The sequence below is a fragment of the Anopheles merus genome, chromosome X (assembly GCF_017562075.2).
Source record: "Anopheles merus strain MAF chromosome X, AmerM5.1, whole genome shotgun sequence".
Taxonomy (NCBI): domain Eukaryota; kingdom Metazoa; phylum Arthropoda; class Insecta; order Diptera; family Culicidae; genus Anopheles; species Anopheles merus.
Window position 1 is genome coordinate 2,410,319 of NC_054081.1, and position 27,363 is coordinate 2,437,681.

The 27,363-nt window shown below is 49.1% G+C and overlaps 3 protein-coding genes across 3 annotated transcripts; all 3 read left to right on the forward strand.

Annotated features, from left to right (window-relative positions):
- Positions 1-724: 724 nt before the first annotated feature.
- Positions 725-3,656, forward strand: LOC121596723 (myosin-4). Its single transcript, XM_041921921.1, has 3 exons — positions 725-1,520; positions 1,605-1,950; positions 2,882-3,656. The coding sequence occupies exons 1-3, from the start codon at positions 911-913 to the stop codon at positions 3,477-3,479; spliced, it is 1,554 nt and encodes a 517-aa protein (XP_041777855.1). The 5' UTR covers positions 725-910; the 3' UTR covers positions 3,480-3,656.
- Positions 3,657-3,761: 105 nt separating this feature from the next.
- Positions 3,762-5,990, forward strand: LOC121596717 (probable 4-coumarate--CoA ligase 1). The gene is made up of 2 exons (XM_041921907.1): positions 3,762-5,174; positions 5,246-5,990. Exons 1-2 carry the CDS (start codon positions 3,972-3,974, stop codon positions 5,813-5,815), a joined length of 1,773 nt encoding a protein of 590 aa, XP_041777841.1. The 5' UTR covers positions 3,762-3,971; the 3' UTR covers positions 5,816-5,990.
- Positions 5,991-8,657: 2,667 nt separating this feature from the next.
- On the forward strand, positions 8,658-12,578 carry LOC121598248 (nucleic acid dioxygenase ALKBH1). The gene is made up of 4 exons (XM_041924817.1): positions 8,658-8,758; positions 8,825-8,973; positions 9,092-9,621; positions 9,720-12,578. Exons 2-4 carry the CDS (start codon positions 8,878-8,880, stop codon positions 10,048-10,050), a joined length of 957 nt encoding a protein of 318 aa, XP_041780751.1. The 5' UTR covers positions 8,658-8,758; positions 8,825-8,877; the 3' UTR covers positions 10,051-12,578.
- The last annotated feature ends 14,785 nt before the right edge of the window (positions 12,579-27,363 follow it).

Here is a 27,363-nt window from a genome sequence, read left to right on the forward strand (position 1 = left end):
GCCAAATCACTGCTAGTTTCGTGTTGAAATATATCACATTATAATTTAAGTGTAAACTATTAGCACCTGTTAACCATTTCGACATTTGATTTGAGATATTCTCTAACTACCCATGATTCTCCGATCACAGTTGTTGTGCCAAAGAAGAAGCCGAGCCTGCGTTTGCTACGAGGAGACGGTCCATATTAGGATTGAACCCATGGCGTGCTTGTTATTAAGCCATACGAGTAGTCGGCTGTTCCACGGGACTGTCCCCCTATGGGACTGTGCTACTTCCTTCCAAGAGTTATTTTATGCCAGTCATATACATTCGAGCAGTTTTTGATCTGTTTTCCTAAGCCTGTGAAGCCTAACCCTGTAGGAGCAAGTAAAAATAAAAGGAAATAAATATCCAAGACATGCGTGTGACATTGTTTGCACATGACCGCTTTCGATTATGGTTTTTATGTAGAACTAATAGCGTCATTCAAAAAAAAATCCGACGTGTGAAAACTGTGCACACACATTTACATCAAACTCAAACTCCAAAATTATGAAAAAAAAATTATGACTGCGCACAGTACATTTCGTGCTCGAATCTTTGATGTTGGATTTTGGAGGCAAAAGAACTGCTCGAACAGACCTTGTTTTGTTTACATCCTTATGACGCGTCTACTGCTACGTCGTGTAGTCAGTGCTGTATCGCCGAATGTCAGCCTCCAACTGTCAGTGCCGCGACTGTCAAACAACGGTCACATATTCGCCTTTGTACACCTATCGCCAATCAAACGGTCAAACGAAACGAAAAGTAGCAACGGAAAACCAACGTACGATTCCGCCCAAAGGTGTGTGCCTTTTTTTGGGGGAGAAAAAGGGTAACGCGCCGAAAACAATTCTAGTGCCGGGTCGTTCCGTTCCACCGCGCTGCGCGATGGAAAGGCTCAAGGCAGAGAACGAGGAGCTGCGGCAGGAGCTGTACACGGTGAAGAAAAAGCTGCAGGTAGCGAACCAGATCAGCACCGATCTGTCCGACGAGCTGGAACAGCAGGTGGCCAGATCGAACCGGCAGCTGGAACAAATGCGCACCGAGCACGCGACCCAGCTGAAGGCGCTGGAGGCAAGAATAGAGCAGCTGAGCAAAGAGCTCGAAGCGCAACGCTCCGAGCCGCCGCAGGAGTGCCCGCCCGCGGACGGGCCCGTCCCCGAGCACATCGAGGAAACGCTCCGGATGGTGCAGGAAAAGTCGCTGCGCGCCAAGCAGGACTGGGAGGAGGAGGAGCTGCAGTATCAGTCGGAAATCGTGCAGCTGCAGCAGAAGCTGACAACGGCCGACCGGAAGCTCACCGGCGCGCTGACCAACATTGCCGAGCTGAGCGAGGAGATCGAGCTGCTGCGGGAGCAGCTCGCGTCCAAGAAGGGCAACCTGGAGATCAAAGCGCAGGAGGCGGAGGAGCTGCGCGACCTGCTCGAAGCGACCCAGCAGCAGAACGGCATGCTGGCGGCGGAGCTGGCCGGTTTGCGCTCCAACTCGAACAGTGCACGTGAGTGTGAAGCGCTCGATCGCTTCAGTTTGGCCCTGCAACTGTGCTAAATGTTTCTCTCTTTCTCTCTTTCTCTCGCCGTAGTTGAGAAGGGAAATTCCTTGTTCCGGGAGGTGGCCGATCAGCGCAAACAGCTCATGCAGTGGTACACGCAGCTGAAGCAGCGCTTCTTTCAACTCAAGAGCGAGCACGAGGACTGCCCGCGAGAGATCCGCACGCTCCGTATGGCGCAGCGCGAGTCCCAGACGCAGTACGAGCGGTGCGTCAAGCTGGTCCGGTCGGCGGAGTACTACAACGCGCAGGCGCTCCACGGGCAGATCAAGGATCTGACCGAGCAGCTGGCCCGGGCGGACCAGCGGGTGCGCTACCTGGAACACGAGATGGCCTCCAATAGCGTTGACTGGGTAAACATGCTCGTCGAGTACTATAAGTAAGTTGTCGTTTTGCTTTTCTTTCTAGCATTTGTGTTTTGCTGTTATTTTAATTATAATTTTAATCATATCTAATCGGCCAGTCTGTAAATTTGTTTTAAAGATTTTTAGCGATCTAGTCGAGTCGAAAAATTTGACCCAATTGCTCTATGAAATATGCTTGTTGTTTTAGAAGCCTGGTAGGAAAACTCAATCAAGAGGGAGCAATGAAATTGTAGCAGGAATTAAATTACCACACTAACTCTCGGGGATGGCTTTAAAATCAGCGCTTTCAAAACTAAACATTTCTCAGCGATTGAATTCAGAGAAATAATCTATTGTAATATAATGTCATTGGATGATCTCTATTTTTTAAAATCTGGTAGTAATAGAGTTTAAGTAACAGTGAAAACTGAAATATTTTACTTCAAATCTACCAAAACATCGTTTTCAATGCATGTTTCGTTAGGGTTTTGACATCGAGTACTGGCTGGCTTGAATCGACTCTGGATTGGAAGGAACACATAACCGATTTCATGCATAAAACTCTTCTAGTTGACACATTTCTATGGAAACCTTAATGCCGCGTGTAGAATCGCGTTGGAAAAGGTCCTTTTTTCCTTAGCAACTCTATACAACTCCAATTATTCGATTCATACATAGGTTCATATCGATTTTATGCAGGTTTAGTACGCGTTCGGATATTCAAATCTTTTAACGGATGAACGAACGTCTATCCAGACACGTCGAAGCTTAATTTATTGTCCAGTTTTGCATACATCAACAGCAAAATGAGTTCGGTTCGCTGTAATTTGGATACAAAATAAGGTTCAGGCCCTGCTCAAACGGATTCAGTTCATCGGGGTGACTTTGAGCAGCTGAAGTGCTTTTTAGTTTCCTGGTTTCTAAGTACTAAAAATGATTTTCGCTTTGCTTTATTGTTTTACACAGAAAAGAAACGGATAAACTAAGAAGCTCGCTCAACTCCTACCAGCACAAGCACCGCGAAGCGATGGACATGCAGGAGGATGCGGTAAAGGAGGCATGGAAGTGGCGGCTGGAAGCACAGCGGATGAGGCTGAAAATGCTGCAGATCGCGGTGCCGCCGGCCCCGGCAGACCTTACCGAAGGCGCCTGTTCGCCGACCTCCGACACAACGCTAGTGCCGCAGAGGGAGGGGCCGGACAGGGACGGGCAGAGAGAAAGCAGCCCCAAGGATACGGTGGCACCGGAAACGGTCTCGGAAACGGCGGAAAATAAATCCCCCGATGTCACCGTCATCTGCAACGCAAAGGCTGACGAAAGTGGCGCCAAGACGATCACCACCACCACCACCAAGCCGTGCATGAGTGGTCCGCCCACGAAGGAGGAGGTTGCCGGCGCGATGCCGCTGCAGGAAAGGAACGCAAACCAGCTGGTGATGAAGATTGTGCCCTTCAAGTGCTACAAAATTAGCGACCTTATCGCGAAGCAGCAGGAAGAGACGGACAACGCTTCGCCACCGGAAGCAAAGCACGCAGCGGGAGAGGGAGATGATGCGGGCAAGTAAGCTAGTGCGGGCCGCAAATGCCTTCGGTGCTGCGCTGTGCTGCAGAAACAAGGCAGTAGGTTTTGTTGTTGCCATTGTTCGTACCACATTGCATCTGTTAATTCTCATGTCATTTTAATGTTTAGAAATAAATTTTAAAGAAGGCGCTCTTCGAGTCAAATCGGGTCAAATGCCTAATAGAGGAGTTCCAATTTCACTTTGCCGTTAGGAAGAGCTAGGAGGCTTTGGATAGGATTAGCGAACGTCATAAATAGCTTTCTACGAAAGTAAACGAAGTACAACTTGTCATGTAAACGGTCAATCAATATCTCCAACTGGTAGTTGGATAGAGTAAATCATATTAAAGGGACAGGCTGTTATAACGTGTCTCCCCCCGGGCAGCATGATTCGAAAGCGGCTTCACGCTCATATCTCTCGGCGCACTCGAGACGACAAAAGCCTATTTGGCAACAACAGACCCAGACGGGAGTGCGCGATAACAAGAGTGGCCAGATGCCAACCAGTGTAAAGTGGCACTCGCTCTCCCTCTCTGTGCCCGCGTGCAAGCGCCCAGCCAGACAGTTACCTGTTCCACGCCCGTGCGTAAGCATGGCGACCCAGTACGATCCGCTTGCCGGCTGCTGGCGCGGCCCGGACCGACCGCCCGTGCTGAATCCGGCCGCCAACCTCGGCCAGGTGCTGCTGAACGTGCTCGAGCGGGCGGGCCCGAAACCGGCCCAGCTGAACGGTGACACCGGGTACGTGATGAGCGGGGACGAGCTGCGCCGTCGGTCGGTCCGCTTCGCCAGGCGGCTGATCGGCCCCGACCGCTGCCAGCAGGGCGACGTGGTGGCGCTGATGGCGCGCAACTCCGACGACGTGGCGCCGGTCGTGCTCGGTTGCTTCCTGGCCGGCGTAACGGTCAGCACGCTCGATCCGTCGTTCGGCGTGGAGGAGGTGGAGCACCTGCTGCGCCTGACCCGGCCCCGCAACGTGATAGCGGATGCGGACGCGCTGCCGGTCGTCTACGAAGCTGCCGGGCGGATCGGCTTGCTGCTCGCCGCCCAGCAGTACGTGCTGCTCGGTGAGCCGTCGGCCCAGTGTCTGCCGGTGGCCGACGTGACCACGGTCGAGACGGACGATGAGGACGGGTTCGTGCCCGCCTACCGGGGCGATTCGACCACGCTGACGGCCGTTATTGTGTGCTCGTCCGGCACGACCGGTCTGCCGAAGGCCGTTCGTATCTCGCACGCCCAGCTGATCGGACCGTACCAGCGCGTCAGCCAGCTCGACCGCCGCGACACGATCCTGTGCTTCAGCACGCTCTACTGGATCTCCGGCTGGCAGATGCTGATGACCGGTCTGCTGAACGGGATCCGGCGCGTCATCACGACCCGGCCGGCCACGCCGCAGCTTGCGATCGAGCTGTGCAATCGGCACCAGGTGACGCTGCTGCTCGTGACGCCCACGATGGCAACCGACATTGTGCGCACGCTGGAGGCCTCCGCCGAGCGGTTGCCCTCGATCAAGCTGTTCGCCGTCGGCGGCAGCACGGTGTCGAAGCGGCTGCGGGAGGACATCAATCAGCGCGTCCTGGTGGCCGGCCGGGGTCGGTCGCTCGTCGGGTACGGCACCAGCGAGACGGGCAACATCGCCTACGAGCTGCTGGTCCGTGACGATTCCGTTGGCTTTCTGCTGCCCGGTGTAACGGCGAAGGTAAGTGTGTGATGGTGTGTGTGTGTGTGTGTGTTATCATGTCCAATCTAATGCCATTCCACCTGTTACAGATCACAGCGGAGGATGGCCGACCGCTCGGTCCCAACGAAACGGGCGAGCTGCTTGTCCGGCCGGCGCATCCCTTCCTCGGGTACCACGGTGACGTGCCGGCGACCGAGGCCACCCTGGCCGCGGACGGGTACGTGCGGACCGGCGACATTGCGCGCTTCGACGCGGACGGCTACCTCTACCTGGTGGACCGCAAGCGGGAAATCTTCAAGTACGACGGGTTCCAGATCGCCCCGACCGAGCTGGAGGACACGATCGCGGAGCTGCCGGGCGTCCGGTACGTGGCCGTCGTCGGGCTGCCCGATCCGGCCCGGCCGTACAACGAGCTGGCCACGGCGCTGGTCGTGCGCGAACCGTACGAATCGGCGAGCGCCCCGACCGGACGGCAGGTGGTCGAGCACTGTGCCCGCACGCCGGACGGGCGGGCTCGGCCGGCCCACAAGTGGCTGCGCGGGGGCGTCATCTTTGTCGACCAGCTGCCCATGACGGCGAGCGGGAAGGTGAGGCGGGCGGTGGCCAAGCAGCTCGCCGCAAGCCTGTGGAATCCAAGCGGACCGCACTCGTCCGGCTAGAGAGGAGGCCGGCGTGGAATGTGTGGAAGGGTTTAGTGGGCGATACGGTACAACCACTTCAAAAAATGGTTGATAGGGAATGGCGGAGGGGGGGAGGGGATGGGGATTGGTATAAAGGGTGGTTCTTAGCTATCTTATTGATTAAAATGGAATGATACAACGACATTAACTTGATGAGTGCTTGAGTGCTTTCCCATAAGGTTGGTTTTTTTTTCTTTTCCAGGGATTTTTGAATGCACCAGTGCTACAGTGCTTACAGTGCTGCAGGCTACAGTGCTGCGCAAACATATTTCAAAGAGCCCTTTTACACTTAAGAGTACACCGAAATTAATGACCTCATAATCCAATGAAAATGTGACACTTTTGACGACCCCTTAAGCGAACTAAAATCAAAACCAAACCCATACTGGTTGTACCCATACCTGCCTTAGAGCATATCAAGAATTCATTCCGGTCTTGGAACCGATCATGTACCCATACTGACCCTGGCACTGATCATGAATCCCAACCGGTCCTGGAATGAATCTTGAACCTGTACAGCTCCTGCAACCTGTCATGAACCCGTGCCGTTTCTGGAACCGATCATGAACCCATACCGGTCCTGGTACCTATCATGAACTCATACCGGCTCTGGTACTGATACTGAACCCATACCGGTCCTGGAACTGCTCATGAACCCATACCGACCCTAGAACCTATCAAAAACCGATACTGGTCCCGGAACCTATCATGCACCCATACCGGACCTGGAACCGATAATGAATCCATATCGGTCCTAGAACCAATCTTGAACCCATACAGCTCCTGCAACCTATCATGAATCCGTTACTGCCCAGGAACCTATCATAAACACATACCGATGCTGGAACTCATCATGAACCTGCACCTGCCCTAGAACCTGTCATGAACCCAAACCGGTCCTGGAACCAACCATGAACCCATACTGATCCTGGATCCGATCATGAATCCCAACCGGTCCTGGAATCAATCTTAAACCTGTACAGCTCCTGCAACCAGTCATGAACCCGTGCCGTTTCTAGAACCGATCATGAACCCATACCGGTCCTGGAACTGCTCATAAACCCATGCCGACCCTAAAACCTATCAAAAACCGATACTGGTCCCGGAACCTATCATGCACCCATACCGGACCTGGAACCGATAATGAATCCATATCGGTCCTAGAACCAATCTTGAACCCATACAGCTCCTGCAACCTATCATGAATCCGTTACTGCCCAGGAACCTATCATAAACACATACCGATGCTGGAACTCATCATGAACCTGCACCTGCCCTAGAACCTGTCATGAACCCAAACCGGTCCTGGAACCAACCATGAACCCATACTGATCCTGGATCCGATCATGAATCCCAACCGGTCCTGGAATCAATCTTAAACCTGTACAGCTCCTGCAACCAGTCATGAACCCGTGCCGTTTCTAGAACCGATCATGAACCCATACCGGTCCTGGAACTGCTCATAAACCTGTTGTGTTTAGAACTTTTGTATTTAAAAATTTTATTTACACTCATACAAAATAAATAATAAAACACAATTAACAGAACTGATACAACACACTTTAAAATAACAAGTGCGGTGGCCGCGCACCAGCCGCACCGAGCGCCCCTGCCGAGAGCTCCTGCTCGATCGGCTCGCAAACACACTCTAACTGTGCGCTCGGCACACACTAAGCCTTGCGCTGCTTAGTGTGTGCGACAGTGTGTGTGACACACTGTCGTCCTCCTGGACGTTGACCGGTGGCAGCGCAACTGCCACGGCAAGTCCAGGGGTCGGCACGGCTGCCCACAACAAAACCCATGCCGACCCTAAAACCTATCAAAAACCGATACTGGTCCCGGAACCTATCATGCACCCATACCGGACCTGGAACCGATAATGAATCCATATCGGTCCTAGAACCAATCTTGAACCCATACAGCTCCTGCAACCTATCATGAATCCGTTACTGCCCAGGAACCTATCATAAACACATACCGATGCTGGAACTCATCATGAACCTGCACCTGCCCTAGAACCTGTCATTAACCCAAACCGGTCCTGGGACCAACCATGAACCCATACTGATCCTGGATCCGATCATGAATCCATTACCGTTCTGGAATTAAAAATAAACCCGTAAAAGACCTGGAATTGATACTGAACCCATACCGGTCCTGGAACCGATCATGAACCCGTTCTGATCCAGAATTAGCTCCCGATTTTAATCAGTATCAAAAACAATACCTGGAACTTGATTCGAATTTGGAACCGATACAATTCCAGTTCCATTCGACAAACCATACCCAATAGAAAACGTGCAACGTAGGAAATAGCGTACGAGCTTTAGTAGAATTTGTATTGTGATCCTGAAAGGTTTTTGAATTTGTTTCACGATTTTCTTGACCGCTTACCTATTTTTCTCTGCAAACATAGAACCAACATGGGAGGAGCATACAGATTTAAAAAAGTCGAATCAATTTCGGTTACGTTTTGAAATGGAAACGCATGGAGCGTCGGTAAAACCAACGGCAAATCGAATGTAAAGTTACTATAAAAAGAAGCTATAAAATGTTTATATCTCGCTACAATCAAACGATGTGAACGGGCACCAACCATAAAGAGCAAAATAATGTACTTTCAAATGTTTTCAAACATGAATGAAAAAGCATAGCCACTGCGGAAAGAATTTATTTCCTCTTTCGTAATAAATCCCTTTACTGAAAATAGTGCAAGGAAGCGAACTGAACATGAGCGTACAGCGGGCAAACACAAACTTTTGGAACGCACTGTGCCCGGGCCAGCTGTCAATTTGTGCGCAATGAAATGTAAACAAACAAACCGGTGTGCTGGTGTTTTGGTTCGATCTGGCAGCACAGTCGTGCCATGTAACTGAAAAGAAGTGCGGTGCTTAAACTTAATATTAGATTGTGATTGCTCAGGTGATTTGCTGTAATAATTATTGGATGATCAAATGCAACAAATAATTCATTTTTTTTCATCTGCAGGATTGTGATATGAAACGATTAACGAAACGTCCAGCCAAAGAGTGTGCAAAGCTATGTTCCAAACAGCCTTCAAGTACTACAAATCGAGAAATCCGCCACCTTCGTTCGAGGATGTGCTGCTGATCGGTAGCGACCATCCAAACCTGAAGGTAAGGGTTCGGTCCGCACTGTCTCTTAATACATTCGGGAGACGCGTCCAACACATTCAGGACACGGTGCCAACACAATGCACGGAAAGTAATTGGTATGGTTGTTCTTTCCCCGCAGCCAGTTCGGGTAGACGACATCGATGGGCAATGTTTCGCGGGCCTGCTGTCACCGAGCGAATGGAAGGTGCACGAACTGACCGGCCGACCCGGCCTGCTCGTCGTGGCCAATCCGTTCACTGCCGAGGCACAGCGGCAGTGGATGACGCGTAGCTTGGCCGACTATCCGAACCCGCCCAACACCACCAACCAGAGCGGTGTGGGCCAGCGGGCGCGGGATGCTGTCGGCAGCTGGTGGGAGCAGCTGCAAACCATACCGACCCCGGCCGAGCGGCGCACGTTCGCCAAAAGTTTGCGCTGGGCCACGCTGGGCTACCAGTACGACTGGACGAACAAGCTGTACGACGAGGCACGGCGCGAACCGTTCCCACCCGAGCTCGGTGCGCTGGTCCGGCACGTCGCGACCACCCTCGGTTACGATCGCTTCTCGCCGGAGGCGGCCATCGTGAACTACTATCCGGCCGGGGCGACACTAGCCGGCCACACGGACCACTCGGAGGACGATCAAACGGCGCCCCTGTTTTCGTTCAGGTAGCGGCGGATTGGGGTGAGCTGGCTGGCCGCAACACACACGTTCACTAAAGCGTTCTTTTTATCCCCCCACCCCCCCTTCCCCCTTTTTGCTTCAGCTTCGGCCAGCCGGCAGTGTTTCTGATCGGCGGCACTAGCCGCGAGGAGCAACCGGACGCCCTGCTGCTGCGGAGCGGCGACATTGTCGTTATGACGGGGGCGAGCCGGCTCTGCTATCATGCGGTGCCGCGCGTTTGTATCGACGCGGAGCTGCCCGAGGGCCTGGGCTGCAGTGCGGCACGGTGGGCAGTGTTGGGTGCGGAGCGGCAGGACGCGGTGCAGTGGGGCGCTGCCGTCGAGGAGTACATGCGGCACAGTCGCATCAACATAAACGTTCGGCAAGTGTTGCGGGAAAACCAGCAGACGCTGCAGCGGTCCGGGTTGGGCTGAGCAGTGGGAGAGCTGTTAAAGTGTGTGTGTTAAAATGCTATAAATGCATTGGTAACCAGCCGATCAAGTAGTATCGATTGCTTTAACGATAATCTCACACGCTTGCCGGATGATGTGATGTGGCAAGACGAGCCAATCGATTAAGGGATTCTTCATATAAGAAAGGTAGTTTTTACGCTACAGAGAGCTCAGAGGAGATTAGGTTACATCGGCGAGCAGGAAGAAAATGCAATTACTTGTTAACGTACAACTTCGGCATTGTATATGCTTTACAAACAAGCCTCGTTATATCCTGGCTACACCTGACGATGGATCGATTTATCTCAATCTGCTTTGAAAGAGCTGCAGCAGCATACTCCATTCTGCCTTCATTGCAGCGTGTTAGCTTGTTGCTGAAAATGCAGCAACATTTCTTTCATATTGTGCACATAAACCTGCTGAAGGCCCCGATGCACTGTGGACACGCAGACCGGGATAGAAAGAGGTATTTTTGCTTTAAATTACTAATTACAGTAAGCAAGCCAAAACATAAGGTTTCCTAAAACCCGTAACTTCGGATCGAAATTGTTTTTAAATCGGTTAAAAAACTAGACGTATGAAATTAACCTCTTTAAACGACAATATTTCTGCCGCTACGGCTCTGAATTCGCGAACCTTGAACCTGTAACCTTGAACCGCACCTGTAACACGGTGAAAATAATGCATTAGAAACTGTTAGCAAAGCGTTAAACTATCAGAATGATTCAAATTAGGTTAAATGCTAGCTTCATTAGAATATACAACCTTTCTCCAATAGAAAATGTTAAAATCTGCTAACAGCATATTTCCATCCCAGCGTTTTTCAGGGTGCAATGGTGGCCGATGGTACAACGATTCTTTTTTTCCTCTTTTTTTTTTGAAGTACTGCAGAGTCACTAATCAGGTTATTAGGTGCGTCTATGCGTCGTTTGAAGCGATACAAAGCAGGGTGAGCTCGGAAATGGTTGAATCTGAAACTGGTTTATTACTGTTAGCAAAAAATCGAGTAACATTTTTCTTTTAATTTTACCATCAAACTGTCCAGCGTACGTGATTTATTTTTGAATGTTTTTATGTATTATTTTGTAAAAAAAAAAACAAAATAAGCACAGTAACCCTGTACCAACCACTAATATCGTACGCTAGAGCGCTGGTTGCGGCTCTCGCTAACGGCCGAATGCATTCAACGCGTCCGATGAATTGTGCAAATGTGCAACACCACCCCACAAATGCACAAACGCGCGCGCGCTAAAATATTAATGAAACATTATGCTAATAGCATCGGCGGGCGCCGAAATGATGGGATTATCATTGCTCGGGCGGAAGCACCTCGTTGCAGGAGTTCGTGCCGCCGGAAGCTAATAATGGCATAATTGCAAAGGAGCGGCGGAATGGAGAGCAAAATAGGATTTGCTGCGAATTAATAAAATTAGGAAAATTTTCCGGACATCTTTATTGGGGGCCAAGAGAAAATAGAAAATAGATACGGTTTTGCAATGCAAGGGTTTGCAAGCTCTTTCCTTTTAGATGAAAACAGAGATGCGGTCGATTGTACATACATGACAAATCGATTCCAAGATCTGTTTTCAATGACAAACAGTTTAACATATTTTTTTTTTATATTTGAAGTTGATTTGAGGAAATGAGATCATTTCATACTCATTTAGCTAACACTTTGCGTTAGACTTGCACGGCTTCAAAGAGGCTAACAGAAAACTCATAAAAATTGGCCCAGTGATCCATCTCGTTTAAGTAATGGGCGAAGGACTACTAAGGGGTCATCCAGAGCTTACGTAACGCTTACCATAACGTGTAGCGCTGAAAGGTAGCGACTCACCTTTAAAGATTTCAATTTAAGATTTGCAATTCAACAAAACATCAAAGGGCGAAGGGGTTATCCAAAGCTTACGTAACGTTAGCAATTAAATGTAACACAAGAATCAACTTCTTTCTAACTCAAACTCGCTAGAAGGGATCGTAATGGGGGTTGTCCTTAAGTTACGTAATACCAATAATGCAATGCAATGCAACCCGTGGCGATCCTGTGGCACAAAGTCGTGAGCACAAGCCTCGTATGGACCGTCCCCTCGTGGCATGGCCTCTCGAAGGCAAGATAAAAGCGTGACATTTAAAAACTCTCCAAAGCTTGTATACGCCGGCATGATCGCGTAGGTCGCTAAGCCAAAACAAAAAGAAGGATGTATTGTAACACACATTCCCTCCCCGTAAAACCGTACCATAAATGCTTCCCCGCAGTGGCTCCGACGAACTTAAGATTTGCAAGATAAAATCTAGCCTACCAAGACGCATAGAAGTTCGTACTTTGTTTTGGGCAAGCTTTAGCTTCCCTTACAGATCGAGAGGGCTCCATGCTGGGAGTGAGAGGGTGCAGACCGCTCGGAAGTGTCTCCGACTCTGCCCCCATCGTGCCCGTGTCGATAGTAAGCTGATCGTGATAAATTAGACGCAGGCAGCCGGCCACGAACTACGCCTTCAATTAATGAATTATGAATGGTAATCGGATTACTGAGATTCCGCACCAGGCCACTCGATGCCCCCCCCCCCCCCCCCGCCACGGACAGCAATTTCGGTAGCATTTGTAGTATTATTACTGTGTCGGTTGTTGTATTAATGGCGGGAAACTCGGCCACTCCTCCCCAGCGTTGCCCGCTACCGGCTGCCGACCGGTTGGGTGTGTTTTCTTTCCGTTCCCGGGCCCGCATCTTGACCGCGGTCACCGCGGCCGGGACGCAGCGGCTCAGCGCTTAAGCAGCTTTGACGGTCGTAAACGGGCGGCAAAATGATGTTTTGATGTTACGGCTCACGCGGTCTTTGGCTCGCGGCTGCCCCGCGACATAATGCGAAGCATTTGCATAAGCATACGGGCCCGCCTGGCTGGAGGTGCTTCGTTACGATTTTATTTCGCGACCAAATATGCATCATTAGCCACCGGCTTAAGATCGCCGAAAACCGCTCTTTACTCCCGCTAGTCGGTGCCCCTGCGTGTCAAAACATTGACATTCTGAGGCGTGCAGTAAAAGCTAAATGTTAGCCAAACTGTTAAACAAAGCCCGGATTGCCGGCAACCGGATTGGTCCCGAGGGCGGCTGTGAGATTTGATGCGTGCGCATTGATTTATGCATTCGGGGGTAGCGCATCGGTCGCCACTTGCTCACCACTGCCATTGGCTAATACCCTTTACATTTTACGCTCCTTCAAAATTGCTTAACATCTCGTTTGCGAAGCAATGGTTTGATTTATCGATCGTTCTATGTTTGGGGCGAGTCTCTTTTGAATTCGAAATAGATTGCTTCCTGCGACCCTCCGGGCAACGCTTTGGGCCGGGTCAGGTGGCCTGTGCGCGTGTGGGACTCACAATCGGACGCGCACCGATCGTTCCGATTAGGCCCCGCGCTGAAGCGGGTTCCCGATAGTTCGCCACAGATATGCTAATTGAGTGTGACTTTACGTACCGCGACAGAGCGGGTCGCTCGGCACGGCTCACTTTGGCTGCGGCTGTGAGGCTGGTTCGGAGGCACGCCGGCCTGTCGTTAATTTTGTGTCATTTTATTTGCCTGATCGTCCGACCGCAGAGTGCCAGCGATCGCTCATAACACCCCCCCGGTTTTGGGGAGATAAGGCTTGAGGCCGGCTGCAGATATTGAACCCGTCCGTCCTTCGCCGGCTCGTCCAGCGCCGTCCGGGGACGCCTTAATATTGGTGCTGCGTCCGGTGCTACAAAATGGGCAGGCCATTTATCATTGCCCGATGACTGATTTATCAGGCGCGACGGGCGGTAATCGGAAATGGTTACATTTCTATTAGCGGCTCAGCGTTGGCCCGGCGGAGGACGCTGAACGACCAAAGAGAATGGAATCATCATCGTAATGGAGTAGCAGTGGACGCATCAGCACCTTTTTTTGTTGCTTTTCACCGCAAGCGGCTGATTGCTGATGAGGTTTTTTACAAGGCTTTCTCGTGAGGGTTCTTTATGGCTTGTCACATTGAGTCCCACTTTGAGCTAATTGGTATTTGGAACCAGGAGATTAAAAGTTAGAGTTGTCTTTGAAACATCGATGTACACTGGTGGACATAAAAATAGGAACTTTTTTCTGTGACCGAAAGACATAGTTCTTGTCAGAAATATTTGGTAGCCCTGAAAAGGACTGTTTAAGTGGTTGTTGGGAGGAGGTGTTGCGGTGTTCCACAGAGCGAAAACACATTCTAACGGTCAATGTGGTGACCGTTATTCGCTATCACTTCCTGACAGCGTTTGGCCATATCTTCGATGAGCTTACGGCATTCGCTTTCGGGTATGTTTTCCCACATAACCTTGCAGCGTGTCCATAGATCATCGGCTGAACGTGCAGGCTGGTTCTTAAGCTGACGCTTGAGAGTTGACCACAGATTTTCAATTGGGTTTAGGTCAGGACTCAACGCAGGCCACGGTAGAACTTGCACATCCTGGTTTGCCAAATAACATTTAACTGTTCGCGATGTGTGCTTAGAGTCGTTATCATGCTGAAAGATGTAATGCTCTTCGTCTCCGAATTTTTGTCGGGCGTATGGCAACATCTTACGACTAAGTATTTTTCTATACCCTTCCGAGTTCAGTGTCCCGTTGATACGGAACAAAGGACCCGGGCCGTGCCAGGAGAAGCAACCCCACACCATAACGTGGCCGCCTCCGTGACTTCGGGTTTTTATCGTATTTTTCGGATGATACGCCTGATTAGGAAGGCGCCAGACGTATTTAATGCCGTCCAAACCATCCAGATTGATTCTGGACTCATCCGAAAAAATGATTTTACTCCACCAAAAGATGGATGCAGCTAAATGTTCTTCGGCAAACCGAATGCGCGCTTCTACGTGGTGCGGCAGCAGCTTACGAACCTTCCGCGGTCTCCGGGCACAGAACCCAGCGGCGTGTAAACGGCGAGACACCGTTTTCGCCGAAACTTGCAAACCAAGCTCCTGCTTGATTTGAGCGCAAGTTTTGAAAGGATCCGCCTTGATTATCTCAACAATCTGCGCGTCAACGTCGGCCGTTGTTTTTCGCGGACGACCTGTCGATTTACCCGTAGCCTCGCTACGAATGGCGTTGTCCACAAACGTCCGTGAACGGCCGAACGCCTTACAGATTGTCTTGATTGGCACGTTCTCACGATAAAGCCCCTGAATGTGTTTTCGCTCCTCTGGTGTGCAGTGCTTTCCGCGACCCATGATGATTTTGTGGAATTTTTCAACAGCAACCTTTCACCTTGACCACTGATGGAAGAATGAAGCTCAACACGATTTGGCTCTCCTTTTATACTGCCGCAAAACGCTGCCGGCACTCAAAACTCAGATAAGTAGCGCACCAAAAATGAGAGTATAAAAGGCAAAATTCGGCTATTGCAAATTCAGTACGCCTCGAAAAAGAGGCGAATGAGCTAGACCTCAAAGTCTCTATAAAAATAAGTAAACCAACCAAGTACGCCTCGAACTGTTGGCGATGACACACCTAGTGCACGCAAAAAAAACACACAATTTTTTTTCCTATTTTTATGTCCACCAGTGTACGAGACTAATTTTACAAGTGTATTAGATGGCTTATAGTATGAATCTAATTTCTAATGCTTAATGTGTATTGACTGCAGTATACAGTAAGTTTAAATCTTATAGTTCAATATACTAAGGACTCAAGACTCAAGACTCAAGACTCAAGACTCAAGACTCAAGACTCAAGACTCAAGACTCAAGACTCAAGACTCAAGACTCAAGACTCAAGACTCAAGACTCAAGACTCAAGACTCAAGACTCAAGACTGAAGACTCAAGACTCAAGACTCAAGACTCAAGACTCAAGACTCAAGACTCAAGACTCAAGACTCAAGACTCAAGACTCAAGACTCAAGACTCAAGACTCAAGACTCAAGACTCAAGACTCATGACACATGACTCAAGGCTCAAGGCTCAAGGCTCAAGGCTCAAGGCTCAAGGCTCAAGGCTCAAGGCTCAAGGCTCAAGGCTCAAGGCTCAAGGCTCAAGGCTCAAGGCTCAAGGCTCAAGGCTCAAGGCTCAAGACTCAAGACTCAAGGCTCAAGGCTCTAGGCTCTAGGCTCTAGGCTCTAGGCTCTAGGCTCTAGGCTCTAGACTCAAGACTCAAGACTCAAGACTCAAGACTCAAGACTCAAGACTCAAGACTCAAGACTCAAGACTCAAGACTCAAGACTCATGACACATGACTCAAGGCTCAAGGCTCAAGGCTCAAGGCTCAAGGCTCAAGGCTCAAGGCTCAAGGCTCAAGGCTCAAGGCTCAAGGCTCAAGGCTCAAGGCTCAAGGCTCAAGGCTCAAGGCTCAAGGCTCTAGGCTCTAGGCTCTAGGCTCTAGGCTCTAGGCTCTAGGCTCTAGGCTCTAGGCTCTAGACTCAAGACTCAAGACTCAAGACTCAAGACTCAAGACTCAAGACTCAAGACTCAAGACTCAAGACTCAAGACTCATGACACATGACTCATGACTCAAGACTCAAAACTCAAGGCTCAAGGCTCAAGGCTCAAGGCTCAAGGCTCAAGGCTCAAGGCCCAAGGCTCAATATTCAAAACAAAAGCCTACTCTTTACTTCAAAGCTGTTTTACCAGGTCTTAAGTATGATACCTAAGATCTACGGAACTGATTTTTACTATAAAGTTGTTTTTCCAGGTCTTAAGTATTATACCTAAAATCTGCAGAACTGATATTCACTTCAAAGCTGTTTTTTCCAGGTCTTAAGTGTTATACCTAAGATCTGCAGAACTTTCTTATGCACATGTCAACTAGATCCTATATACTAAGCAAATTTCAGCGCTGCAAAACTCGCACAACTGTTGTTTATTGTAACTGATTCCTAAGAGCCTCAGCAATAGAGATTTAGATTCGTAGTTCAGCTAAATCGCTACATTGTGACGTCTGCTCGCTATACCCTTAACAGCCGTAACCAAAATGAAACGTAGATCCACCCACCAGTAGACCAACCGATACACATTCGATGTCCCGATTCTACAACTTCGATGTTGATTTATAGCCGATTGGACACTGTTTACTTTTCGGGGGAACCGCACATTAGCCGAGTGTGCAAACTGGTCGTGGCCCGGAATTGGATTATACAAACGCTCCCAACGCAATCACGGCTCCATTATGGTTAAAGGCCGACCGCCGCTCGCCGTCCGATTCGATCGGGTAACGAATGGCTTTTCTCCCCGCCGTTGGCAGGTGTTTCGGCTCAGCATTCGAACAGGGCAGCCGGTCAATTAGCCGGATTCGTAAAGCCTAGACGGGCGATATGCATAACAGGCACACACACACAAACTGGTGCCTGTGGCAGCAAGATGGTAGTCTTCTCTCTAAACACGGAGCACGTGGAGCGAATGGAGCTGGTGGTGTGGCACAATGTATTCGCCATCCCGAAGTGATCCATTCGTCTACCTCGCCTCACCCTACAGTTCGAGCAGTTGGCATGTCCCAGGATTTCACGCCCGCTGCTGCCGATTGCGTGATCGGCAGTAATAATTGAATATCGCAAACGGAACCGACGGGAGGGCCCAGCTACCGTCCCAACAATATCATCATCATCATCATCCACATCTTCATGCACATCATTCACCAGCATCTCGGGCTAAAGTGTGTGTGTCCGCTCTCTCCGGTCTTGTATCACGCGCGGTGCGAAGTAGCCGGCACCCGGTGCCCTCTAATCTAATCATTCGCTTGGTTCATCACCCGTGATGGTGGGGGGGGGGGGGAAGGAAGGTGAGCTACATCGGTTATGCACTTGTACAAAGAAGAAGATGAAAAAGATAAAAAAACGAAACGGTCAGTTTTTCGGCCGCTTGCGCGTTGTATCGTAATTAAATTGAAAGCTTCGGCAACCGATTGATACCTACACTTAGTGTGCGCGGTGTGAGAGAGCTCTCGCACCGACCGTTTCGAGTGTATACTGGCGGTTCTGTCCCAGGTGGCCGTTCGACGTGGGATTCAGCAATGGGGTCTAATTTTCGTTTCGTTTCGTTGTCTAGAGCGGCGGGAGCAAGCAGGTAGAAGAGGGACGGTCGTGGAGCGTGGCCGCCGAAAATTAGCGCGCACAAGCGAAGCGCGGGCACGATACGTTTATTAATTTGTGTAGATTTATCACAACACTTCCCTTCCCCCCCCCCCCCTCCCCACCCACCGGCACGACGTGCCGCGAAAGGGTTTATTTAGGGCGTTTAATAGGATTTCACAGGAAGCCCGGGCCGTTACGAAATATCGATCGAAAAGTCGGCTAATTGCGATACGCTCCCCCGCATGCACGCGTGTATCCGTGTGTATCGAGTGTTGCTTAACGGCACACGAATTTGATCCAATGCAGTGCGCCGCGCTTCAACCAATACTGTGACCGGGGCCTGGGCTAAGCGAAACCGTGTGAAAAGCTCGATAAAATCCTGCCTGTAATTAATGACGCCCGCGTATTAGATGCGTCTGTGTGCGTGTAGGGGCTGAGATTGGCTCTGGTCGTGTAGAGGCTGTATTTCTGTAATGTGGTCATTCGGTACTGGAAGCCATCCAGTTTTGTTTCTCGAGTTCAGTCTATTGTTGATCTCGATTGCAGTAATTCTTCTGCAGTGTCGTATCTGCTGAAATGCTCGAGGTGTCTGTTGTGAGCTCTTACTTAAGTACATCCTACGTGTTTCGGTAAAAGACATGAGGCTGAAGGGACTAGAGTGGATATCTCTCCACATCAATCAAGACCTCCATCTGAGGGAACTAATATCGATTTGATTCCCGAGTTACGTGATGCTCGACGGAGATACGTAAGTTATTGTCCAAAACTTCTAAAATTAATCCAAACTATCCATCTAATGCATGTAATGTATTTTGGTAAAAACATGATATTCGTCACACGAGGATATTCAAGTTAACTGGTGTCTTTGGAACTGTGTACCCTGGGATGCAGACTGTACTGCATAATGAGTACGCTCAGTGTCGCTCTACTAAGATCTCAGTAAATGATATTTCATGTTTATCTTGTCTATTTTGTCAATTGCTTCCAATTAGGATAAAACACATCTGTTACGGTCTCGAGCGCCGGGAGCTCTTTTCAGACAAATATGTTCTAAATAATTTGTAATTTTGATTGACTTTTAATGGTCACGTTAGGCTAATTTGTACCAATTGTTCCTCTATTCAACCATCCCCATAAGTCAAGTGCCCCGTACCCCGGCAACAGACACGAGAATCCTTCGTGATTCAGCCTTCCACTAGGAGAGCGACCCTTTGGATTGGCTGTGGACCCTCTTGAACTGTTTGCAGTACCCTACAGCCTGGCAATTAGCTGAGAGCTCTAAAGGTACTGTTGTATTCGCGAACACACATAGGTTAAGAAAAAAAACAACCTCCGACAGCGTGACAGCCTCCAATTGGAGGACGATTGACGTCGATGTGGTGTCGACGCGGCCCACTCAAGCTTCGTCATCCTTCGTGGAAAGTTGGATACCAATCGGGTTCGCCCGCAAGATTGTTGTGTAGGAGAAAACAACACAACAGCGCAAAATAAGCCCACCGCGAATGTCGACGAGGCGCAATTACAAATTACAACTGGATGGGGTGTGGGGGATGTGCGACCACAGAACATCGACGTTCTCATCCAAGCTGGTGCTGGACATTGCCCATATCTGCCCCAATGCAACAACGGGAAAAAGGCGATTGGGTGACATCGTTGCACGGCTGTGTGACTAATTGGCGCTGACATACGCCCTCCCTTTGAATTGAGTGGTGAGGCGGATGGGGAACTATTTTCTCAGCCATAGCTCCTGGAACCTGGGAGGCTCGGAGGCGGCACCTTCCATTGGCGCCAGCTTCGCAGAGCGTTTAATTTGGGGCAAACTTTAGAAATTATTCGCTCGCCAAACCTGGACCCAGCTACACGCTCGGATGGCAAACATTTGCCCCGGTGCCGAAACCGAAGATCCCGCAACATAAACAAGCAGCTGGATATGTAGGTCAGCCCCGGTCGCTAAAGGTGCCGCGGTGCGCGGGGAAGCCTGAAGGGTTTGAGTTTTTCGGGTGTCGATGGGATTCCCATCCGATGCTCAGGCTCGGACCGGGGCAAGGGTGATTGGAGGCTAGATGAGGACAGAGAGAGAGAGATGCAGAGCTTGTGGTTTTACGAAAACTGCCATTTCGGACAAGCGGATCGCTGTGTACCCTCGGTCAGCTCTGTGCATGTGTGGGTTGGTGTGGATTTTTGTACGAAATATTGACTACATAAATATTGGTGTTAATGCTGAACCCCGTGCCTCCGACCCGAGGCGTTCGCTGTCGGTTTGGGAGGGTTGTTGATAACACTTGGGCTATTCATTATGGTCTCCCTGCCCTGCACTGCACTCCCCCACTCCCACTGCAACACCCTTGCTTTCATGTGTTTGTCTGATACCGTTGGATCCTCTCGACCACTGAACTCGGCCCAAAACTAATGGAGTTCCGGAACCGTTTTTCCCCGGGTCCGGCATGGCAGGCCGACTGCCCAAACTGCCGGAAGCGAGATCTCCTCCCTTCCCCTTTCGCCTCGCTACTTCCTTCCCGACCCACTCTTTATCTTTCATCTTTCATCGGTCAAGCTGGTCGTCGCCCCTCCCGAAACTCCTGAAAGCCAAAACGCTCGGCACGATAAAGGTACTGGCACACCCGTCGTCAGCGGTTTTGTCCGGTCTGCCCGGGGGGTGGAGTGTGGGCAGTGAAACTGAACCATCCGGAGTGGTCTGGAGAAGGGGGGGGGGGAGTGTATAATAATCGTAACGCTCGTCGGGTGCTGGCGTGGCGTGGCAGTACGCCAGCAGAAATAAACTCTCGGAACTCGGACGAATAAACTGAAAACTCGAGTTTTGGGTTGCTGGAGAGGAGGGGGAGGAGGGGGGGGGGTAGGGTGGGTGATGCTATATCATGGGAGGCCGAAGAGTAAATACGATTTCATTTTAAGCAATGCAAACGCTCGGACGCTTCTGTAGGAAGGTTAGAATTAGTCGCGAATGTGTTTTGGTGGCGCTAGCGCAAGGTTCTAGAGGCGCAACTTCCCAGGCAACTTCCCCGGGCAACTGACGTACTGTTTTTTCATGCTGCATGCCCGTCTGTTCACTGTCTTTTGCTGTCTGTCACTTCTCCGACCCCACTTTGTGTCCTTTTCACTGCGCAACGAAAGACGACGGCTTTGTTGTTGCAGCGCTGCCGGAGCGAATGCCTTGGTTGGGGGTTTCGCTTTCCGGCATCTGTTTGATGTGCCCAAAAACCAGCTACCAGCTTCCATCCCGGCGGGGGGGGGGGGACACCTGTGCGCTCCGCTCCGACATTCCCGGGCCCGGCCCGGCATTGTTCGCATAGCAAAGCACAGCGCGGCTTCTTCTGCACCCCAACTTGTCCCCAGCGGCCAAGCGCAACTATTTTAATTCCCGAATTCCTGCCAGGACCGCGGGCCCTGGCCTGGCGTTGCCTGGATGTCTTCCGCCCCCTTGCAAAATGGTAGGTGTTAATGTAGCAGGGTAAAAAGAGCAGCAACGAGGGGAAAATGAGCTGCGCGGGGAACTGTTTTGGGTTGTTCTTCCGTGGCAGCGGAAGCGTTGTAGCTTTAAGAGGAATTGGTGAGTTTCGATGGGTGGAAAAGGTAAGCTGACATTCAAGCCGGGACGAACATCTGACGGGATTGATGTGTTAGATCGCGTGAGATTTGGGGTTTAGCTCAATTTTGGGCTTTTTTTATACTGTTTTTAGAGATCTTGAATTCTGTTCTAGTGTTACATTAATGGGTTATAGGTTTCTTGGACAACATACTAAGGAAAATGATGCCGTTACTTAAAATCTTAAAGTTGGGGAACCGGTAGGTGTACTAAAGAATTCCATGCCATGTATGGATCAATTTCTTCACACCATCGCCATTCGAGAAGTGTTGGTAAGCCGGATCATGCTTCATCGACCAGAACAGACCCGAGTAAAAGGAGCATTGTTTAGAGTGCACAGCGAGAATACACTTTCGATTTCAGTGTTTCTTGGAACCATTGTTACAGGTGCCGTAAGAGAAACTGCTCGCCAGTGAATAAAAGCACATTCGTCATCTGATGGCTTCAGTTCATAAGTTGCTTCAGTAGGCTCCGAGTACGCCAAGATCATTCCCATTGCATTTAATCGATGTGAAATGAGTGGCTGAGATATGCTCCAAGTGCGTCCTTGAAAGACCTTCGTTTTTTTTCGCAAAAATGAAGTAGTCTAAAGTGTCCGGAGTGTCTTAAATAAATATAACCAAATTTTGTGCTGATGCAACACCACGACCTGGTTGGTGTTATTAATATCTTTAGTCCATTTTATTGCTTTTGATGACCTAATAATTTACTTAGTCCTATCTGATGTACGAATACTAGGCTTGATCGTGCTAATACAGTTGCATAGCAAGTCTTTGTCCATAGCAATAATATCCACAGACAGCACCAGCCGGGAAAGCACTTTAGTGTTGTTTTGTTTCCCTCGCGTTGCTTTGTAATATACATTTGTGTTGTGATGCTTGTGCACATTCGCTGTGCTCGTGAAATTCAATTTTAATCCCCCCCTCAACGTTTTTAGTGCGAACCCCCTTTAGCGCTAAGAAGGTTCGACTGGTACGGAGCGGACCGCTCATGAGTCACCGTGACATTGCCACACGACACGAAACCAGATAACATAACCGCCCAGGACACCTGCTTCCGCACAAACGCGCTTGTGTGTTTGATGCTTGCTGCCGTTCGGGTGATAATTAAAAACATGGCGGATGGCGGCCCCCGAGTACCGTCCCTCGCCCCGATGCCACGAATTAAAGGATTCTAAAAATCCCATACTCCGGGGGAGCCGGCACAAGCGAAAAAGCGATAAAACAGTCTGACCGGTTGCGATCGATTTTCACCCCGCACTGTGTGTTTGTGTTCCCCTTTGCCCGCCCTTGGAGTGGGCGAAGGCGAAGAAAAGGAGAAAGGTGTTGTTTGGCGCTGTTGTACCGCGTGCCGTGTTTCGTGTCAAACGCGCCCAGACTTCCGGGGAGCGTGCGAAATGACAGCCGAGGGACAGGATAATTTCATAATTTTTCAATTATAATTTGCACTTGCCCGCCGGTACATTTCAATTCGTGCAAAGTCGAACACTCAGCAAGGGTTGTTTTGTGTGTGTGTGTGTGTTTCATTCCCGCACACGCACACGCAACGTATGCAGCCTGGGCACGCAAAACTGCAAACCAGTGAATGGGTGACTTGGTGCTGCATTTAAAAAGGAGCAAAGGGGCCGTACGACTAGCTGCCAGAAAGACAGTTATTAAGAAATTAGTAACAGAAGTTGGCTGAACAGTAGTGGTTACACTGATTGGTGTACTAATCGATACACTAAGCTACTGCGTGGTATGGCGTTAATTCTATTTGACCGGCAGTATAAATTAGATTGTAAGTAAATTAAGAAAGGCGATTGATAATGGTCCTCGGATGAATAGTAGTCCCGCTAGTAGCGTACTATGGGTTACTAAATGTATGTACTAAGCTTTTTTGCTGAGTAAAATATGCTGTCAGCGCTATTTTGTGTATATGCTGGAATATGCTGGACTTTTGTAAAAGAAACTACGAAAATGAATTATTAATAATATTTCCTGCAAATGTTGAAGTACAATGTACTAATCGGTTTACTAAGCTGTTAATTGCTTAATATTTCCTTTTAGGGTTTGGTTTAGTAGTAGTGTTTACTTGGAACGACCTCCAAAGATGCGTCTGACACTGTAGTTTGCCCCAAGCTCAGCGACAGCAAATCATTTGCCCATTTGATTTCCACACATTGCTGTTGATTGATTGGTTTTGCCGTCTCACTAGCGCAAAGGGTGAGAACCTAGGGCGTGTATCGATAGATTGCTATCTCCCGAACGCTCCTGGATGCGCCCACCGTTACACCCCGTTACTGGCTTGTCTAAGATTATATCCCCCTAATTGCACAGATGCATGCTAATTTGCAATAAAATGCCCCGGAAGAAGGCACCTGGCAGCGGGCAGAAGGAGCAAGACAAACAATTCCAGCTCATCCCTGACGCTAGCTGGAGCGGAGAACGCTACGTCGTCTTCCGCTTGCAGGAAGATGCAGCTGTTTGGAACGATATGCCCTTCTCGGCCGATCCGGGGCAAAGGATGAGTGAGCCGAGCGTTCGATTTATTTCCCGGCTTGGCAATGAAACGAAAAAAATACCGGTATTGGTTTTTGAAGCACCCTTCTGAAGCTCCCTGACTGGATGGTGGAGGATACGGTTACTACGCCGTATCAGCACTCGAGAAACAATCGCATATGGCTGTGTTTAGTTTCGTATCGGAAGAAAGATCGGATACGCTCGCTCCGTGTGCCGAGGATTCGCAAGGGGGAAAAGTAATAAACCCAGTCGCCAAGAATGCGGTTGGCAGCAATTAGCAATTACGGGAACGGCAGCTCCAATCATCAATCTGTTTTCTTTTTCTGCTCTCTGATAGTGCCAGCCCGCCAGGGGGCTCGAAAGTTGGAGCCAGTCAGTAGGACATTTCTTAGTAATCTAATTGTTTGTACGTGAAAGCTATACTTTCTGATGTATCTCAACTCTTGGAGTGTCTCCCATACTTGAAGTTGCTCGGGGTACGCTGAGTGCTCTTATTTTATCATTCATGGTGCCCTAGCCAGGGGTAGATTCACTTAGTGCACAAACACTCCCGTGCAGCATTAGTTACAATCCACAGCAACTTCTGAGAGCAACGTCTGGAGCAATCTGTAGCAGATCACTCTGGGCAGATCACTCCCGGTTTCAAATGTGTACGAATCAGACGACATCAAAGATTGGATGATTGGTGGATACGGTAGCATCCATTAATCCCGCATCTTGTGGGTGGGAGGAAAAAGTTTGCCCAAGACTTTGCAGCTCCACCTTGCGGTGTACCAGTGTAGCTAGAATTCTTGAATTGGTCGAAACTATACCATCAACAACAAAAAAGTCTGAAAAATGCTTGCCAGTATGTCGAAAGCATAGCGTTGCAGTGTTGGTAGTTTTACAAGTGGATTATTAAATTTAGCAACCGGATAGCCCCAGCATGTTGGGTGGCTTGGGACCTAAAACGTGGCCTCCAGTACTATGGTCGAGCCAGAGCGTTGGGTCGTCTCGGAAAGGGAAACATCCTTGCATTTGCTCCACGGCCGATCGATATGGTAGCTAAACTTCGCGTGGGGGGGCGCTCACATGCCGCTAAACTTTGCCAGCGGTTGAGCTGTTGGGTTGTAAAACTTGGCCAGTAGCGATGGGAAACTCCCTCGCAGAAATGCGGAGGGTAGGGCGTAATGTAATATGAAGCTGGGTCTTCTTGCGCTTCTAGCCTTGTGTGCGCTTTGTGTGCGTTCGTGGGAACTTTGCGCGCTCTTGTGAGATGGATTTTTCGCGCAAGGATAAGAATGTCCCGGGGACCGGCAGCACTCTGGGCCGGGTGACACAAGAAAAGGTTAATTAGAAGACTGCTCCGTCTGCACCGCCCCTGCACGGGGTACCACTCGCCCAGCTATATCCATAAATTGGTGGGCGCTCCACCCTGCCCCATTCATGTCCCTCAAATGGTTGCCTTCGTTTAGCGCATCATTAGGAAGTTCTCGTCTAGCAGCAAGGGGTCGTTAATTAACGAAACCGCCTCGTGGTTGTTGTTGGCTGTTGCGAGTTGTGGGTGTCTTGCGGTGATCCTTGGTACGATTGAAGTTGTGTGAAGATCGAACACTCACCCACACACACATACACACGCACATAGACAGATTGGCTGAATTGCGCTTGGGTGCAGTGAAAACTTGCCGTCAATATTTGTGGGAGTTTCCCTGTTGGACTTGTAGGTTGGGCAAACGCAAATCCGGTCCCGACGGGGAAGTTAGTTTGATTGCTATTGCTGTAAATAATCAGCAATGGGTTGTGTTGGTTTAGCAACTTCCACTAGTTCTTGTGTAATAGAGATATCAACTGACATACTTGTTTCCTTAGGCACTGTTTCTGTGGTAATCTTGTGGAATGCTGGGTCTTTCTGTGTGTTTTGCGGTTTGACCTGAAAGTAAGGCTGTATTCATAATCAGACTACATTTGATGGCCGTTCGAATTTGGGATGTCAAATGCATGGCAAACCTAACAAAAAGGTTAAGTTTCTCTATCTTGTATGTGTTCTTCGTATGTATTTCTAGGACATCAGGTCACAGTGAGCCTACTTCAAATTATATTCTTAAATTGATGAATAGTTTTATTCTATCCATAAGTTGTCATTGTTCAAAGATGCTACATCAAGTTGTCTTTAATGCTCCTAAACAGTTCTATTGTCCAAAACAGACAGTTCCTCGAAACAATAACTGTGGAGGTTTAGCCTCAGTACTCTGCAATTCTTTTGGAATAGAGCAATGACGGAGCATTGATGCAACCGCAAATTAGTTATGTGTACTTAAATATATTGGTGAGCTGTTTGTCTATGATCAAAAGATTCAAGGCTTAACAGTAAGCTTATATTGAGCATATATTGAGGAAAGTTGATGATTAATGATAAAAGATGATGAAATCATTCAATAATACAACGCAAGCTAGCTGAGAGCAGAGATTATAAGTTGAAAGGCTAAAGGGCTATGAAGTTCTTACATGCACGAACTTTAGGTAACGTATTTCCAAAATGAGTCTAATATGTTGATCTGTTATATAATTGTAATCCAAGGTAAGGAACTGTATCACATCTTGGAACAAAACTGCCACTTATTGTATAGCCTAGAACCTGAAACCAGGAAACTTTTATTTCGCCAACAATCATGGTAGAAAGGTTTCAATCTGTTCCTTATAGCCTATAGTTGTTCCTTGAGTAAGCGTTTGTGTTAGCAATTTATTTGCTATAATAGTTCCCAACTGTTTAAAACGTTAAAAGCAAATATTGTAAGTTTGATATTCCTAAAAATAACTTCTTTGTTGTATTTTAAATCAGAGTAATTCAAATTACAACATATTTTTGGGAAGGACTCATTCAGCTCAGCGTGGGTCGTATTTATAAACCCATGTGCAATAGGTTTGGGAATATCCAGGGGATCTGTTGCTAACGCACGCAGTGATATCTGAATTAGAGATAATTAAATCTAATTACGGACCATACCAGTGTGGATGTCTGAGGCTGGGATATCACTCATCATTATACTAGCAAAAGCTATCACGTTGATGCAATGGGTGGCAGAAAAAAAAATAAAACGAATCCCCAACTGAAAAACTAAAGAACAAATAAGCTAAACCGGAGCCAAATGCGATAG